The 15,279-nt window shown below is 43.6% G+C and overlaps 2 protein-coding genes and 2 non-coding genes across 6 annotated transcripts; 3 read left to right on the top strand and 1 right to left on the bottom strand.

Moving 5' to 3' along the window:
• Positions 1–99: 99 nt before the first annotated feature.
• On the bottom strand, positions 100–10,971 carry LOC144074599 (uncharacterized). 3 transcript variants are annotated; one of them, XM_077601106.1, is made up of 4 exons: positions 10,830–10,971; positions 10,169–10,310; positions 2,938–3,468; positions 100–1,040 (listed from the first exon to the last, which is right to left on the bottom strand). In XM_077601106.1, the coding sequence occupies exons 3-4, from the start codon at positions 3,323–3,325 to the stop codon at positions 583–585; spliced, it is 846 nt and encodes a 281-aa protein (XP_077457232.1). In that variant the 5' UTR covers positions 3,326–3,468; positions 10,169–10,310; positions 10,830–10,971; the 3' UTR covers positions 100–582. The 3 variants fall into 3 exon arrangements, with proteins under 3 accessions (XP_077457232.1, XP_077457230.1, XP_077457231.1); XM_077601104.1 differs by lacking the exons at positions 10,169–10,310; positions 10,830–10,971 and adding an exon at positions 4,124–4,269; XM_077601105.1 differs by lacking the exons at positions 10,169–10,310; positions 10,830–10,971 and adding an exon at positions 4,124–4,269 and having other exon boundaries at positions 100–1,016.
• Positions 6,030–6,101, top strand: trnaw-cca (transfer RNA tryptophan (anticodon CCA)). The gene has a single exon. It is a non-coding gene; the product is annotated as a tRNA-Trp (tRNA).
• On the top strand, positions 6,731–6,802 carry trnac-gca (transfer RNA cysteine (anticodon GCA)). Its single transcript has one exon. It is a non-coding gene; the product is annotated as a tRNA-Cys (tRNA).
• tmem175 (transmembrane protein 175) lies at positions 10,666–15,254 on the top strand. Its single transcript, XM_077601100.1, has 10 exons — positions 10,666–10,953; positions 11,743–11,781; positions 11,841–11,938; positions 12,336–12,387; positions 12,465–12,500; positions 12,570–12,653; positions 12,719–12,883; positions 12,950–13,028; positions 13,101–13,233; positions 13,834–15,254. Exons 1-10 carry the CDS (start codon positions 10,768–10,770, stop codon positions 14,420–14,422), a joined length of 1,461 nt encoding a protein of 486 aa, XP_077457226.1. The 5' UTR covers positions 10,666–10,767; the 3' UTR covers positions 14,423–15,254.
• Positions 15,255–15,279: the final 25 nt, after the last annotated feature.

The raw sequence follows: 15,279 nt of genomic DNA, 5'->3' as shown, positions 1-15,279 counted from the left end.
CATTTCTCTATGTTTTTTTTGTCTTCCAGATCTTCAGCTGCCAGAATTTGGCTGCCAATTTTTCACTAACATGATTTTAAAGTGTCAAAATAAAAGCAAAAGGCTCTAAAACATTGCTCCAGTTTGAGCACTGAACTCAGATCGTGTTCATTGTTTTAATTTGTTATTAATTTTAACATAGAATTTAAAAAGTTGGAACATTGGTGCTCTTCTATTTGGTCAATTAGGGTTATTTTTTGCTAAAATGATGCCATATGAAACAAGACTAGATTTGCGTTCAAGTGTGTATTCGTTGAACATAACATAATATATTGGCGTTTGTAAATTGGGGATCTGGTATAAGGGGGAGGGGCAAAAACGAGCCAGGACCGCCCCTGCTGGCGTTGCATTTTAAAGAAGAAGCTCCTCAATTCACTCCAACGCTGGGTTTCCCAACTTTCGTCAACTTGCTCTTTGGTGGCCACCTCGAACTGGAGAACGTGGCTTTTAACTCCATTTAGCGCTTCAGGTGACGACAACAAAACCATTGAGGTTTAAAAAAAATAATAAAAAGAAATGAATCAGTGACTAAGTAGGAAAGTGTCAATTTTCTCCTTTGGTGAATATGTGATGGAGTTCCGTGGAGACCTCCGCTGCCCGCGCGGTGGTGGTCATGCCGGCGCCGCACTTGCACGACGACTGCTCCCGGACCAGGCAGGTGAGGAGCTCCAGCACCTGGATCTGGTGCTCCATGTGGGCCTTCTCGCGCCGTTCCTCCCTCTCGGCCGCCTCCCGTTGTCTCTGGACCCACTGGCCCAGGAGTTCCTGGTGCCAGGAGGCCTGCTCCTGCCGCTGGCGCTCCAGCTGGGCCAGGAGTACCCGCGTTTCCGTCAGGAGCTGCTGGTAGCACTGCGCCAGGTGCTGGACCGCCGGCTCCAGGCGGTGCGCGGCGTTGTCGCCCAGGCTCCTGGCCGGGGCCACGTCCTCGTGCGCCACGGCGGGCTGGGGGGGAGAGCCGGGCTTTTCCAAAGACGGTGCTGTCGTGATACAGGCCAGGGACGCTGAGGTTAGAGGGACTCAAGTTCAAAATACAGCTCGTTTTAAATATTTCTCTATTTATTTAGCCATTCCTTTGCTCTATTCTTTTTTTAAGACAACGAACACAGCTAACAAAGTAGACGCTAGCATGGGTTGTTGAGTTATCGCTCAGTTTTTAGCTTTTACCAACGGCCGAATTTTGGAATGGAATGCTCTCGTTCCAATGCCCAAAATTTGGAATTTGGAATGGAATGCTCTCGTTCCAATACCCAAAATTTGGAATGGAATGCTCTCGTTCCAATACCCAAAATTTGGAATTTGGAATGAAATGCTCTTGTTCCAATACCCAAAATTTGGAATGGAATGCTCTCGTTCCAATATCCAAAATTTGGAATGGAATGCTCTCGTTCCAATAACGCCAAGTCCGGCCCATTTTCCGATGATTATTTATTGATTATTAATTCGTCAATTTGTTTGTTGTTGAATTTGTACAGTTGGTGATTAAGCTTTGAATATCATTATACTTGTATAATGTAAACTGGAAGGTCACTTTTACAACGAAACAAAGCTAAGAAAATTACACATCAGGTGCATTAAGAAAAATACAAATTACACTTAGCATACGAAAAACGTTAGCTGAATGCTAACGCACAATGAAATAGAATAGAACTGGTTAATACAAAAAAATGTTTTATATATTTTATTTAAAATTATTATTGATTGAATATTCATTTGTTTTTGTGCACTTCACAGTGAAGCTTCAAATCTTATTATACTTGTATGAGAATAAAAACATTGAACTCAATTCAATTCTATCCTGAGATCGAGGGTTCAATTCCAGGTCCGGACTCGTTGGGAGTTTGCATGGGTTTTCTCCGGGTACTTTTTTAATGCACTACGGGTGGTTGGAAAACCACTCAACAACACGTGGCGTCTACGTACCAAAAGGGAAACAAGGTTTCATGGTAAGAACGTACCGGTGTTTGCGAGCTTCTTGGCTTTAACCCTAATCATCTCCGTATTCATAATCCAGTCAAATTGATTTTGGACAGGCAATTAGCATTTATAGTGATGATGCGCTCTCTAAATCACACACACCAAACGTGTGACATCATTTCACATTCATTTTGGTCAAGAACAAGAAAGCCTTGTAACAGCTGCTATCATTTAAACAGAGAATTTAAAACCAGGAAATACTATCATTTTTCACGTAATATTTTCTAGCATGGATTGAGCTAAATTTTTGGGGGATTTTTTTCTTTTAAACATTAAGGTAAATCCACCAGTTTTCCATAATTTCATGTAAAAAAAAATGAAGCTTTCAATTTTTAAGTATTTCGAAAAGATTTGCAAAACACTAGACCACAGGTGTCAAAGTGGCGGCCCGGGGGCCAAATCTGGCCCGCTGCATCATTTTGTGCGCCCAGGAAAGTAAATCATGAGCGCCAACTTTCTGTTTTAGGATCAAATTAAAATGAAGAGTATAGATGTATATTAAATTTCTGGATTTTCCCCATTTTAGATCAATAATTGTATATTTTTAATCATTTTTTTCTGTGTTTTTAGTTCAAAAATCATTTTGTAAAATCTAAAAAATATATTAAAAAAAGCTAAAATAAACATTGTTTTATTTATAAAAACGGAATATTCAGGGCTTTTAATCCAGTTTTTAATCTGTTTATTAAAAAAATCTAAATATTATATCTAAAATGGTTCGGCCCACATAAAATCGAGTTGATGTTAATGCGGCCCGCGAACCAACTCGAGTCTGACACTCTTGCACTAGACATTGCATTTTGAAGGTGCTACGTTAGCATTAGCAGCTAACGCAAATGTTTAAGTACCAACGACTCAACCGCGAGCCTATTTCTTTCCAATTTAAAATAATTTTCAGTTTTCTGAAAATCACAGAGGACGTACCGGCAGTTTTGGGATGTCCAGGCGACGTCGGGTCACCGTCCCGGCGCCTCTCTTGCGACGGTTCGGGGACCTCGGACTCCTCCGCGTTCTCCATCTTGACGTGGAAGTCCGGCCGCCGAGGGGGTTGGCTCCCCTGCTCGTCAGAAGAGCTCAGCTGACCCAAAGCGCCATCGGCGAAATTTAACACCAGGGTTCGGACCAGAGGAGCCGCCGGCGGACCGTCCGCCGGCCTCCCCAGCACGGCGTCCATCTCTTCAAAGTACTTGAAGGAGCACGGCTGAGACGCATCCAGGCTCTTTTGCACTTTGGCTCGAGTGTAGTTAGCCTTGAGGGTTTTGACGCGAAGTCGACATTGGTGCGGACTCCGAGAGAAGCCCACGTCGCTCATCCGCGCCGACAGGTGCTTAAAAACGTGACGGTTGCGCAGGTTTTCCGACAAACTCTTCTGAACACACCGGTCGCTCCAAGCGCAGAGGAGAACCTGAGTTTCCTCCACCGTCCAGTTGACGGAGCGCTCAGCCTCACGTTTACCTTTAAAAAAAAATAATACAAGCGGTCAAAAGTAGTACTGAAAATTCGCCCAAAATGCATAGTAATTAATATGGGAATTAATTTAAACTAACAGGATAAACTAGGAATTCCCTGTTTAAATACACTGTCATCACGTCAAAAAGTTTGACTTCTTATTTTGCATTCTTAAAGCACTCTTAAGGAAACTTGTATATAAGGGCAGATTTCATAGTGTACAATATACAGAACCAATAAGAATTACTATAAGGTGATACAAAAAGTGGTGAAATACGCTCTGTATAAGGTACTGAAGTGACATTAAGTGTCAAAAGTGCCATTTGAACGAATCTTTCGTGCTTTTTAAGTCCTTTAAAACTATCAGTTTAAAGAAGTTGGGCTTCCATTGAAAGCTGTTGACAAGCTGCTAGCCAGTTAGCTTAGCAAACAATACCTATATTTCTCACTGGAAATTAGCCCAATTCAAAAGCCGGTAAGGACAATGTTAGCATTCGAGCACTCTAATTTTAGCAGCTAGCAGTAATAGATTAATGTTAAAGTTGTGGGGACAAAATCGAAACGGGCAATGCTGTTTGCTCTTAGTAAGGTTACTAAGTATTACATACATACGAAGCGACACAAAATGTTATTAATAATTTAATTAACAAGAGATTCTTACGTCTTCTGGTGGATTCAGAAGTGGTGGAGTTGATTACGGGAAGATTCATTTTTGGACGACAAACTTGCGGCAATGTAAACAATAACGCCGTCACTTCCGGGTGTGGAAGGAGCGTGACGTCAGTCATTTGCGACGGGATCCACAACCAAACAATTTAAAAACTATTTATTCGAGTCTAATGTTTTCATTACTCTAACGGCCCCTTAAAACTTGAATTAATAATACGTATTTGTGACTGATAATAATCATGAACATTTATGTATTTTATAATTCTTCATGCTAAGATTTTTAGTATACGCAAAAAGTTTCCTAGAAGCTGGCCTTTTGGACATTTTCCATATTTACATGAGAAGGCCCAAATATTAAAGACCTCTGAAAAAAAAGAGTTTAAATGCAGACCCAAGAAAATGTGTATTAACATTGTGTCCCAAAGTGCGAAACCAATGTCTTCTTCCAAATGTGTATTATCACCAAATAGCAAAGAAAGGTGCAGAGGAATAAAACAAAACAAAAAACAAAGGTGCAGTTGAAATAACAAAAAAAACACCCCCCCCCCCTAAAAAAACCAAGGTACAGAGGAAATAACCTCATCTGAGGTGTTAACACCTCATCCATGACATGTCCTTCATTCGGGTTGGGCCCTTCCTGACTGCAACCCCCACTGACAGTTTGATCACCCTCACAGCAAGAGCCTCTTTCCACAAACCGCGGGAGGTGCGTGCACGTCTGATCTCCTGCCGCAACATTTGCATGTTCATCAGCTTTTGTGCCGGTCGTATATTCCCTGTCAATCCGCATGAGAAACTTTACATTGGAAAAACCCCACTTTCATCCTTAAAAGATGGCCCATTTAAATTGTCTGCACTCAGGACGTCTCCTGTTCAAATCCGCAGACACCCTCATTCACTATTTACATGAGTAAAGCATATTTGGATGGGGGCTCTACTCATTTCAAGTCAGTCAACAGTCTAAGGACGCTTGACCTCGATCGGTTCGAACCATTCGCATACCTGTCAACCTCTGCCGATAACTGCCCTTATAAATGATTATGATTCCCCTTACAAACCCCCCAAAAAACTTACAAACACCGTACGAGTCGTACGGTGTTTGTAAGGTTTTTTGGGGGTTTGTAAGGGGAATCATAATCATTTATAAGGGCAGTTATCGGCAGAGGTTGACAGGTATGCATTCGGCGTCGGTTTTCTTGACGGTCTACAGCAGGGGGAGGGAACCCATGGCTCGGGAGCCACATGTGGCTCTTTTGATGGGTGCATATGGCTCTGAGCTAAAATATGGAAACCGGTGGTGAGAGAAAAGAGTCCCGAACCCACCAATAGGAACGTCATGTTGGCAATGTGGCATTGATTTTTTTTCATTAGTCTTCTGCATTCATTCTCATTGATACTCATTGAACTCATTGATTGATTAGCAACAGCTTAAAAATGTTGTCAAAATAATTAAGAGACTTTTTGTACATTAAAAATTGTAAAATGCCCAAAAAAATTCGCTCATTTTCATGTTTTGACTTTTAAATTGTGATTATGGCTCTCAAGGAATAATATTTGAAAATAGGAATTGTTTTATGGCTCTCTCTTTCAAAAAGGTTCCCGACCCCTGGTCTACGGGAACCCTGGAAAAAAAAAATTCCAAGAATGTGTCGAGGTCTTAGTGTGTTTGTTGGGGAAACCGGATCCCAACGTCAGGATGATGGACGCTGTGACCCGCAATGGCTGACCGGTTCTTTCCTGCAGTGGGGAGAAGGCACCAATGGTGCTTTGAGAGGACCAGGTTTAAAGGGACAGTGACATCATCCCCACTGTGGTCCCTTTATCTGACAGTGAGTGTATTTACACTGGCAACTTTGTGAAAAAAACTGGTTGACCTGCCAGAACCGGTAATCCACATCGACTCTGTGGCGCAACGGTAGCGCGTCTGACTCCAGATCAGAAGGTTGCGTGTTCAAATCACGTCAGGGTCAGTTGTTTTGTGTCCATTTGTACCATTCGTCGTCAAATATTGAGATAATTGAATAAAAGTAGCAACCGAAGAGTGAGTTTGGGGCCTGAAATTTAAGATTGTGTCGGATTAGGCTGAAGTTTTGGAGATATTAAACAGCCAGTTGTCGCATTTTTGTCCTTTCTGAGTCATTTGCTAGCATGAGAAAATGAGGTCAGGAAGTCAGGCTGAGGTCTGTTGAATAACCCGTGGATTTTGGCTGCTGTTTCTGATGCTCGCGCCAATTTTCTGCAGCTTTGTTTGGATAAAATGTCCAGCGCCGACTCGGAAAACAAGCAGCAGACTTCCATGGAATTTTTGCAGATAGCTTCTGCTAAAATACATGTTAAAAGACCACATTTATACTGTGTTGCGGCACCAAAGGCACTTCAAATCCCAGATTTTTAAGCATGAATTGAATGTGAAAGAGTATTAAAACCATAAATGATTACAATAAGAGGTCAAGCCATTCACAAAATGAATGAATCAATGTAAGAATGTCCTTGTATTTCTGAAATATTTGAACGTGGAATGATTTCAAGTTGACGCTAAGTGGAAGTGGTGGAAATCAGCTGGTTGAATTACACAATAAAATCATTAGAGGATCCATGTGGGGGTATAGCTCAGCGGTAGAGCATTTGACTGCAGATCAAGAGGTCTCCGGTTCAAGTCCGGATGCCCCCTTCCAATCAGTTTTCTTTCTAAATGTCCCCTAAAAAAATAAAAATAAAACAACTATCTCGTAAGCTAAAAAAATATCCCATCATTACAGTGTTTGATGACATTACTGGGGATGACCATACCTGTTTTTGCTATGGACAATAGAGGCAATCGCCCAGGGTGCAATCAATGTGGGGGCGCATGAGAAGAAAAAATATGTTTTCAATAATATTATCAGTCGTCTAGACGATTATTCCTCATTCCCACGTCAAGTTTTTTTTGCCGTAAACCATCCGGAACGCAGCGGGAATCGAACCCCGAACTGCGAAGTGGACTTGGTTGGCCACCGATTCACAGTTAGATGGGATAGGCTCCAGCACCCCTTGCTTTTTGTGCAATGACTTAGCAAAAGTGAATTATTTGACAGGAAGCCGATTATTTTGTTGCATAAGCTCACATTCTTGCCTTAATTGGCCACTCCAGTTCTTCACATGGTTTGCATCAGCTTTACATCAGCGTTGGCTGGCGGCAGCTGATTGGCAGTCGTGGGGGGGCTTTGGGGGAGGGGCTAGGACTAGTTAAAAAAATAAAAGATTTTGCTTATCTCTATGTGTGGTCAAGATCTATTTACCAGCAGAAAAAACAAGGCCTGGAGGACGGTGGACATTCCTCACTCGTCAAAAAGAGGTCGCCGTGGTGACCTTCCCAGCGGGGGAGGGGGGGGGGGGGGTCACCGAGTTCTGAACGGGGATCTCGGACTTTGGAAAAGTTTCGGACTCAAACTCAGCTCCCCAAACCATTTTATCGGGCAGACAAAAAGGCTCAAGAAGCCGTAGTCCCCAAAAAACTAAACAAAGGAAGTCCGCCATTTTGGCTCTAATTGGCCACTCACATCGCACGACTAAAACTGGTTTAATATTGAAGTCGCCATTACGCATTTTATCACATTTTATTCTGACAGCTACAGTCTTTAATGATTATGTTTGATTTGCATTTTTGGGTTGTTTTTTTTTACAAAAAAATGAAATATGATGGCACGCTGAACAAATTGTGAAATTATGGGGGGGCTTCTCCCTTTAAGATCTTCCAAGACCACCTCGGAAACAAGAACACAAACAGCCGTGGTTTTCGCTCAGTGGCCGGACAAATGGGTTCAAATCTGTGTCAGGGAAAATATTTCGAGCAGCACCGCGGCTTGTCAACATCAAGCTAAATACACACACACACACACACAGTTGGTTACATAACGCCAAGGTTTTACATAACGCCGAAAAAAAAAATGGAGGCAGAGCAGTGTCCATTTTAGGTCTTGGTGGACATTCAAGCTCCGATGTTTTTCTTTTCCGCTATCATATTTTTACACACCATTTAAATGATAGAGGGCAGTTTGGTGGTTGAGTGGTTAGCCTGTCGGCCTCAGCATTCTGGGGTTGAGGGTTCGATCCCAGCTTGGTCCTGACTGTGTGGAGTTTGCATGTTCTTCCCGGGGTTACGTGGGTTTTGTCCAGGTACGCCGGTTTGCTCCCACATTCCAAAAACATTTTCAATTTCACTTTTCAATCCTGAAACGAGCCAAATGGGGCTCGCGAGCCGTACCCGCCCGACCATTTGACCATTTTTCAGCTCCATGACAAGACGGTCAGGTCAACATGTCAAGAGTCTTTAAGCAATGGAATCCAGATGTGGGTCAAAAAGCATTGTGAAGACGTATTAGCCTAGTGCGCGCTTGCTTACATAAGCCGCCAATACGAAGAATAATGCTCCATATTCAGACGCTAATTCCCGCATTAATGAGATTAGCAAAGCGTTGGTTATTCAGGTTAATCGGCTTACGCGGCCGGCCCACGGAACTTCGGAAAATTCATTTTCCGGGGGGGGGCGGGACCGCGAATTTGATTGGTTGGGGAAAAACATCATACATCAAAGGGAACTTTCTATTAAATTAGACAAAATTATCTCATCTCATTTTCTGAACCACTTTATCCTCCTTAAGGTCACGGGGGAGGGTGCTGGAGCCTATCCCAGCTGATCCACATTAACATGCAAACTCCACATAGTTGGACCGACCTGAATTTGAACCCAGGACCCCAGAGCTGCGAGGCCGACGCACAAACCACTCACTCCACCGGCCCCCCAAGACAAAATCATTATTCAAAAAATGTGCATAATTAAGGAAAAATATTTTGTGTTAAATAGGTACCCTAAAAATCATATATTTTCAATTAGCAAATTAATATAGATATTTTTTAAAAGCTGTTTTAAGAGAGTTTCCTTTATTTAACATATGTAAAACATATTTATGAACTTTAAAAATAATAATAATAGCAGAAAAAAATGCAAAGAAGTGAAAATGTGATATGTGAAGTCGCAATAATCGAGGGAAGACTGTCATAGGTATTTCAGGCTATTTTAAAAGCACCAGACATAATTTTATAGGAAACTGGCAGGATGCTTATCAACAAATTCATTTAAAAAAAAACCAAAAAAAAAAAGAATTTGTTTACATTCACACTGCTTGTCACGCGCACGCAAAAAAAAACAGACAAACACAAAGTGTACATTCCCAGCTGGCTAATTCCTTCCTCGTGTTGGAGTGTTTGTGAGCACCCACACACTACACACACACAACATGTACTTTCTTGTTGGCACACAATGCGCTTGATTCTCTTACATAAGTTGTTTGAGCGTGTCAAGCCTTTCTTTCGCATTTTGCGTGTCAAGAAAAATGACTTGTCTTCCTTCCATTATCACGACCTCACTTATGGCAAATTCCCTTTTTTCTGCTTTAAAAGTTTTATTATTTTTATAAAATATTCTTATAATTCAACTAGATGGAGCTGTGCTAAACAGAATTTCATACAATTGATCCATATCTAAGGCACATTTTTGAGTCTTTTAGTTGCGCCTTATAGTGCGGAAAATACGGTACTCATGTTACGAGATTTAAGTTTTAGGTGACAGGATCCCAAATGAACAGAAAGTGACCCTGAGATTCCACAGGAAGTGAGGAGAAAATATGATGATTGATTTCCTCGAGTTCATCACTCTTCAGTCATTTTGATGGATGGCTTATTTTGGATAAAACGCTTGTCTGACGTTAATCTTGGAAATCCTGTTTGATTTTGCACCACCCGGTCACACATTTCCCTCATCACTTCATTCCACTGACACACACACACACACACACGTTACGAATGGGGCAGATTGCAAAGATGCCGGATGGATTAGCAGCTTTGCTTGGGCCGTTTATGGATTACAATGGTGCGCGCGAACGGTTGGTTACATAATGTCAACCCGCACGATTCCACCCAGAGACCACGCAAACTAAATGTACTGAGTGTCACTTTATGGCAAACTATCCTAAACTTGGTGAGACTTTGTTTTCCTTACCTCTCGTAACATTGCCATCGTGTTGAAGAGGAATATGATGATGGTGATGGTGGTGATGATGATGATAATGATGATGGATGAAGGGCAAATCCTCAATATCTTTCAAGTTTGACAGCAATCCGTTTCTTTATCCTTGAGCAACCTTGAACAGAAACAGAAATGCAAGTGGGCTCTGTGACCTTTGACCTCAGGACCCAAAAATATAACCACTTCTTCCGTTTCATATGACAAACATACCCTAATAATTTGCTTATAATTCTTGACTTTCGTCCAAATGATCTCAAACACAAACCTACAAACGAGCCAATAGAAATTTTTTTGTGTATTTCACCCATTGGCGACGCTAATATCGAGGCTAGTTTAACAGAAAGCAAAATAAAAGTTTTGGGCGAGATCGCTTGCTCTCTCTAGAGGCCTAAAGGTGACATTACAACTCATCTCCCTAACGGTGACTAGCATAAACAACGTACTACACGCTATCAATGGCGGAAACGGCTTTGTGTCCCTCCACTTCCGCATTCGTTTGCCCCGCCCCCGCTGAAGCACCCCCCGGCTGTCTCACGCCAGTTTGTTTGCAAACAGGGCGGCGGACCTACGACATGGACAAACGCGAAGAAAACGACGACGAGCGGTCGGCGAGCGAAGAATTAGCGGACGCTACCGTATCCAACGAAGCACCCCCGACATCCCCGGACCAAGTGGACGAGGACCCCGGGGGCACACAGTCCTCCCACCGGCTGCTGGCCTACAGCGACGCGCTCCTTTCCATCATCGCCACTGTTATGGTAAGATGATTAACACAGGTGCGTTGTGATGACGTAGGATGACGTTGTTGTTTTTTTTAAATTGGGCGGGGGGGGGGGGACCAAAACGGCGGGAAATTGTCTGTCTTCGTTGTGTGGCTATTTTATTCGTTCGTTTTCTGAATCCCTTATCCTCACAAGGGGGTGCTGGAGCCTATCCCAGCTGACTTCAAGGACCAGGCAGGGGCCAGCCAATCACAGGGCACTAAGAAATAAATAACAAATCACTCATTGCTAAAGGCAATCTGGAGTTTCATCTGATAGCTTAGCATGCATGTTTTTTGTGATGTGGGAGGAATCTGCAGTACACAGAAAAAAAATAAGAATGCATTTAGACAGAGAATATTTTTCCAAAAACATGAACATTGATTTGCAAAATTAATGTAGGATTTATGACATGTCTTTTACCTATTTCTGTATGCTTGTGGTTGGGCAGGCTTGAATCTGTAGAGATATGTAAATACATGTATGCTAGTCAGGTTAGCAAATATTCTACATTCATTACACAAAACTTTATTTATAATAATAGTGTATTTATTTGTTACCTCATGTCCGTAATTCTTAACACTCCCTTGAAGTTAGGTTTTGCTCATTCTTAGCCTCAGTTAGCATAAGCAATTTAAACAGTCTCGACTTAGTTTAGCTCCAATGTAGCCAAATGTAGCTTTTTCTCATAAGACCATTCGCTAAAATCTTACAATTTCACTCCAAAACAAGATTGAACAGAGTTTCCAGGCAATACTCTGATCAACCGTGTTTGTTTCCACGCAGATTCTACCCGTAGCCCACACCAAAATGGAGGACGACGAGGCAAGGAGCGACGTCACGGCGCTCCGGCGTTCACGCGCTAACGCTGTCAACCATTTCAGGGGCTAGATAGCAACCTTCAGCTTCTGCTGGCCACCAAGATGGCCGTCTTCTTCATGACCTTCCTCATCGTCACCATGGCTTGGGCGGCGCACGTCAGGTGAGGGAAAATGGCGGCTTCCGCTTTTCCAACTTGGGTAAAACCGTTCCTTTACAACGACTTCCTGTAAAACGGAAAAGCTTAAAATAAGGACGACTGTAAAAAAAAAAATTGTCTCGCACGAATGCTTTGTGTTGAGTGCTGTGTTTTCCGCAATGTCCCTGAACGCAGCTTGGCTCTGAGGGGGAGGGACGAGTTGGCCATTTTGTTTCTGTTTCTTAATAGTCGTAGTCTGTGCTTTTGGTTCCAAATTAAATATTAAAAGCCAAATTTTGAATCAGCCATAAGTACAGCATCTTTTTCTACGTATTAGACTTTTTTATACAAAGTATTTTGACGTTAATTAAAGGGTTTAAATGCCACTTACGCAGAAATCCGTCTGCTTTCTCGTCGGCAGGTTATTCCAGGCGATCGTGCGGATCGACGACACCCTGGCCTTGCTCAATCTCGTAAGTCCGTAAGTCGCGTACGTCGTCCCGGTTCCCGATGGCGTCCCTGACGTCCTCCCTACGTGTCCTCCTTTCAGGCGTGCATGATGCTGATCACCCTGCTGCCGTATACGGTCGGTGAGCCGTGGGCCCGCCCCCGACATCGCGGCAAAGTCTTTTTTAAATATTTTTTCCCCTGGCAGTTTTCCCTGATGGCGACCTTTCCCTCGCATGTCCTGGGAATACTTTTATTCTGCGGCTGCGTGATGGTCATCGGCCTCATTCAGGTACACCGTTAGCATTAGCATTAGCCTCAGCCGGCGACTATCTCAGCGCGCCGACGTCTGTCCAGTCGGGGATGGTCCTGTACGCCTTCGGGCGACCTTTCCTGCTGGAGGATGGGATCCGAGAGGGCGGCCATTGCAAAACGTGCAAAGTTGACATCCTGAAGGTGCTCCTCAGGGTTCCGTTGACGTGTCTCCTGGCCGCCATTTGCTCCTTCTTCTGCTACCAGCTGGTGGGGCCCGCCGAGCCACCTCGCGTAAAAAGCTCCGGTGGCGTGAGCTTTTTCCCCGTCCGCTAGTCGTACGTGCTGCTGGCCGCCGTGGTCTTCCTCCCGCACGTCTCCCGCGGCGTCCTGTGGTGCCGGGACCGGCTCATCGGTAGGTCGGCGTCGGCTTCCGATGGGAGAGATCTTGAGGATTTTCTTGAACGGTCGCTTGTGTTTTTCGCAGGTTCCGCCGAGGATCCCGAGGTGGCCGCGTCGGGGGCTTTCTTGCTGAACCAGCCGCTGACCAAAGAGCGCGTGGAGGCTTTCAGTGACGGCGTCTACGCCATTGTGGCCACGCTCCTCATCCTGGACATCTGGTCAGTGGTCTTTCCCAAACGGCTCATCTTCGTAGGAACACTTGATGTCTTTTTTTTTACGTATGTAACACAAAAACGTGAATTTCACCAGCCTATGAAATAAGGATAACCTTTAGCGTTTGGCTCATGGACGCCAAATCTCAATCCGTGGAAGGACTGTGTTTTGACGGATTCGTTTATAACAGATATTGGTGGGGGTTTTTTTAGGTCAGGGGTGGGGAATAAGAGTGAAAAAGCCCCTCCTTACATCAGAAGCAGCATCAAAAAATCAAATTTGCCAAAAATACACCCGTCTGACACCCTTGATTTCTGGATTTTCCCCCTTTTAAATCAATAATTGTAATTTTTAAATCATTTTTTCTGTGTTTTTAGTTCAAAAATCATTTTGTAAAATCTAAAAATATATTTAAAAAAAAGATAAAATAAACATTGTTTTACATCTATAAAAATGGAATATTCAGGGATTTTAATCAATTTATAAAAAAATATCCAAATATTATATCTAAAATGGTCCGGCCCACATGAAACCGAGTTGACGTTGATGCGGCCCGCGAATCAACCCGAGTCTGACACCCTTGCCCTAATCCGTTTGCCGGACAGCGAAGACGACATCCCCGACCCGGCGTGGGTGGAGCGGCGCTTCAACGGCAGCCTGGCGGCGGCGCTGCGCTCCCACGGCCCCGAGTACGCGGCTTACCTGGGCTCCTTCGCCACGGTGGGCCTGCTGTGGTTCACCCACCACTCGCTCTTCCGCCACGTACGTCGGGTCACCCGGGCGGCGAGCCTGCTCAACGCCCTGTCGCTGGCCTTCGTGGGCGGCCTGCCGCTGGCCTTCCGACTCACCCACGAGCTGCCCCGCGCCGCGCCGCTGGACCAACGGCGCGCCGTGCGGGTCGCCTGCGCGCTGGTCTTCGGGGCGGGTTTCTTCCAGCTGGCCGTCTGGGCGACCACGCCCCGGCCGGCCGGACCGGAGCGCTTCCTGGTGCCGCTCAAGCTGGCGTTGTACCCGTGCGTGGCCCTGGTGGCCTTCCTGCTGTCGTGCGCGCTCAGCAACTTCAGCGTGGTCATCTTTCACCTGATGGAAATGGCCGCCCCGCTGGGATTCCTGCTGCTCAGCTCCACGGCGAGTGTGGCCCTCTCCCTGCTGGGACGTCCGACGGGGGTGCCGCACCACCCGCTCGTCACCTAGTCGCTCACAAAAGGCCACATTTGGGGGGATTAGACCAAAATAAAAGCAGGCACTGATATATGAAAAACAAAAAAAGGGAAATCAAACTCGCAGGAGTAAAGAAAGACAAAAAAAGAAACCTAAATATAAGATAAACTAAATGAATGCGCTTTATAAACGTGGCATTGCCAACCGCTTTTTGAAGACAAAGCTGTATTTATCCTCAAAATGTGGCAATTGAGGCAAGACAAATGGACACGGGTGTCGTTTAACTTTTTCATTATTATTATTTTTTTGATATTTAGATATGAGCCATTGAAATCGACCTGAAAGTTGATTTTTTTGTTTTGATTTCCAAAACATTTGACTTGAAGAAACAAGTCTTAAAATGCTGAAGGGAAATTTGGAAGACATTCATTTTAGTCATTCTGCAAAAAAAAGAAGAAAGACCAAAAATGCTTCTATTATATATATAAAAAAATTAAAAACAGGAATACTACTTTGAAAAACAGAAGGTGAAATCCATCTCCCAAAAACAACAACACAAACAGTCGTTTCTTTCAAAGCAAATGACAGTTTTTAGCTCAAACGTCCAATTTCCTGTAAAAAAAAAAAGTTGTCAAAATGTTGCCAAGCCATAATGTGTGTGAAACTGCTTTGTTTTTTATATATATACATTTTTGTTTCCCAAACGTCCACAAAGAGTTCTGCTCGCTTAAATTTTTTGTGAACATACATCTCATTTAGAAAGCACTTTACATACTCATGCACATACTTTACATACTGTCAACATGATTATTATAATCGGCTTATTGTAGCATGTTTAGTTTTTGTAATTAAAATGTTGGAGGCATCTGGAATGTTCATTTGTAAATTTT

This window comes from Stigmatopora argus, chromosome 5, assembly GCF_051989625.1.
Source record: "Stigmatopora argus isolate UIUO_Sarg chromosome 5, RoL_Sarg_1.0, whole genome shotgun sequence".
Lineage (NCBI taxonomy): Eukaryota > Metazoa > Chordata > Actinopteri > Syngnathiformes > Syngnathidae > Stigmatopora > Stigmatopora argus.
The sequence above is the reverse complement of the archived record's forward strand: the minus strand, read 5'-3'. Positions and strand labels throughout refer to the sequence as shown.

What these genes read in the sequence shown, in the direction of transcription:
- LOC144074599 (XM_077601104.1), bottom strand. Translation starts at nt 4,250, where the DNA reads ATGACTGACGTCACGCTCCTTCCACACCCGGAAGTGACGGCGTTATTG. An exon ending in TTCTGAATCCACCAGAAGAC is followed by an intron (nt 3,469 to 4,123) that starts GTAAGAATCTCT and finishes TTTTTTTTAAAG; the next exon opens with GTAAACGTGAGGCTGAGCGC. An exon ending in TGGACATCCCAAAACTGCCG is followed by an intron (nt 1,041 to 2,937) that starts GTACGTCCTCTG and finishes CTCTAACCTCAG; the next exon opens with CGTCCCTGGCCTGTATCACG.
- tmem175 (XM_077601100.1), top strand. Translation starts at nt 10,768, where the DNA reads ATGGACAAACGCGAAGAAAACGACGACGAGCGGTCGGCGAGCGAAGAA. An exon ending in CCCTGGCCTTGCTCAATCTC is followed by an intron (nt 12,388 to 12,464) that starts GTAAGTCCGTAA and finishes TCCTCCTTTCAG; the next exon opens with GCGTGCATGATGCTGATCAC. An exon ending in TGGTCATCGGCCTCATTCAG is followed by an intron (nt 12,654 to 12,718) that starts GTACACCGTTAG and finishes ACGTCTGTCCAG; the next exon opens with TCGGGGATGGTCCTGTACGC.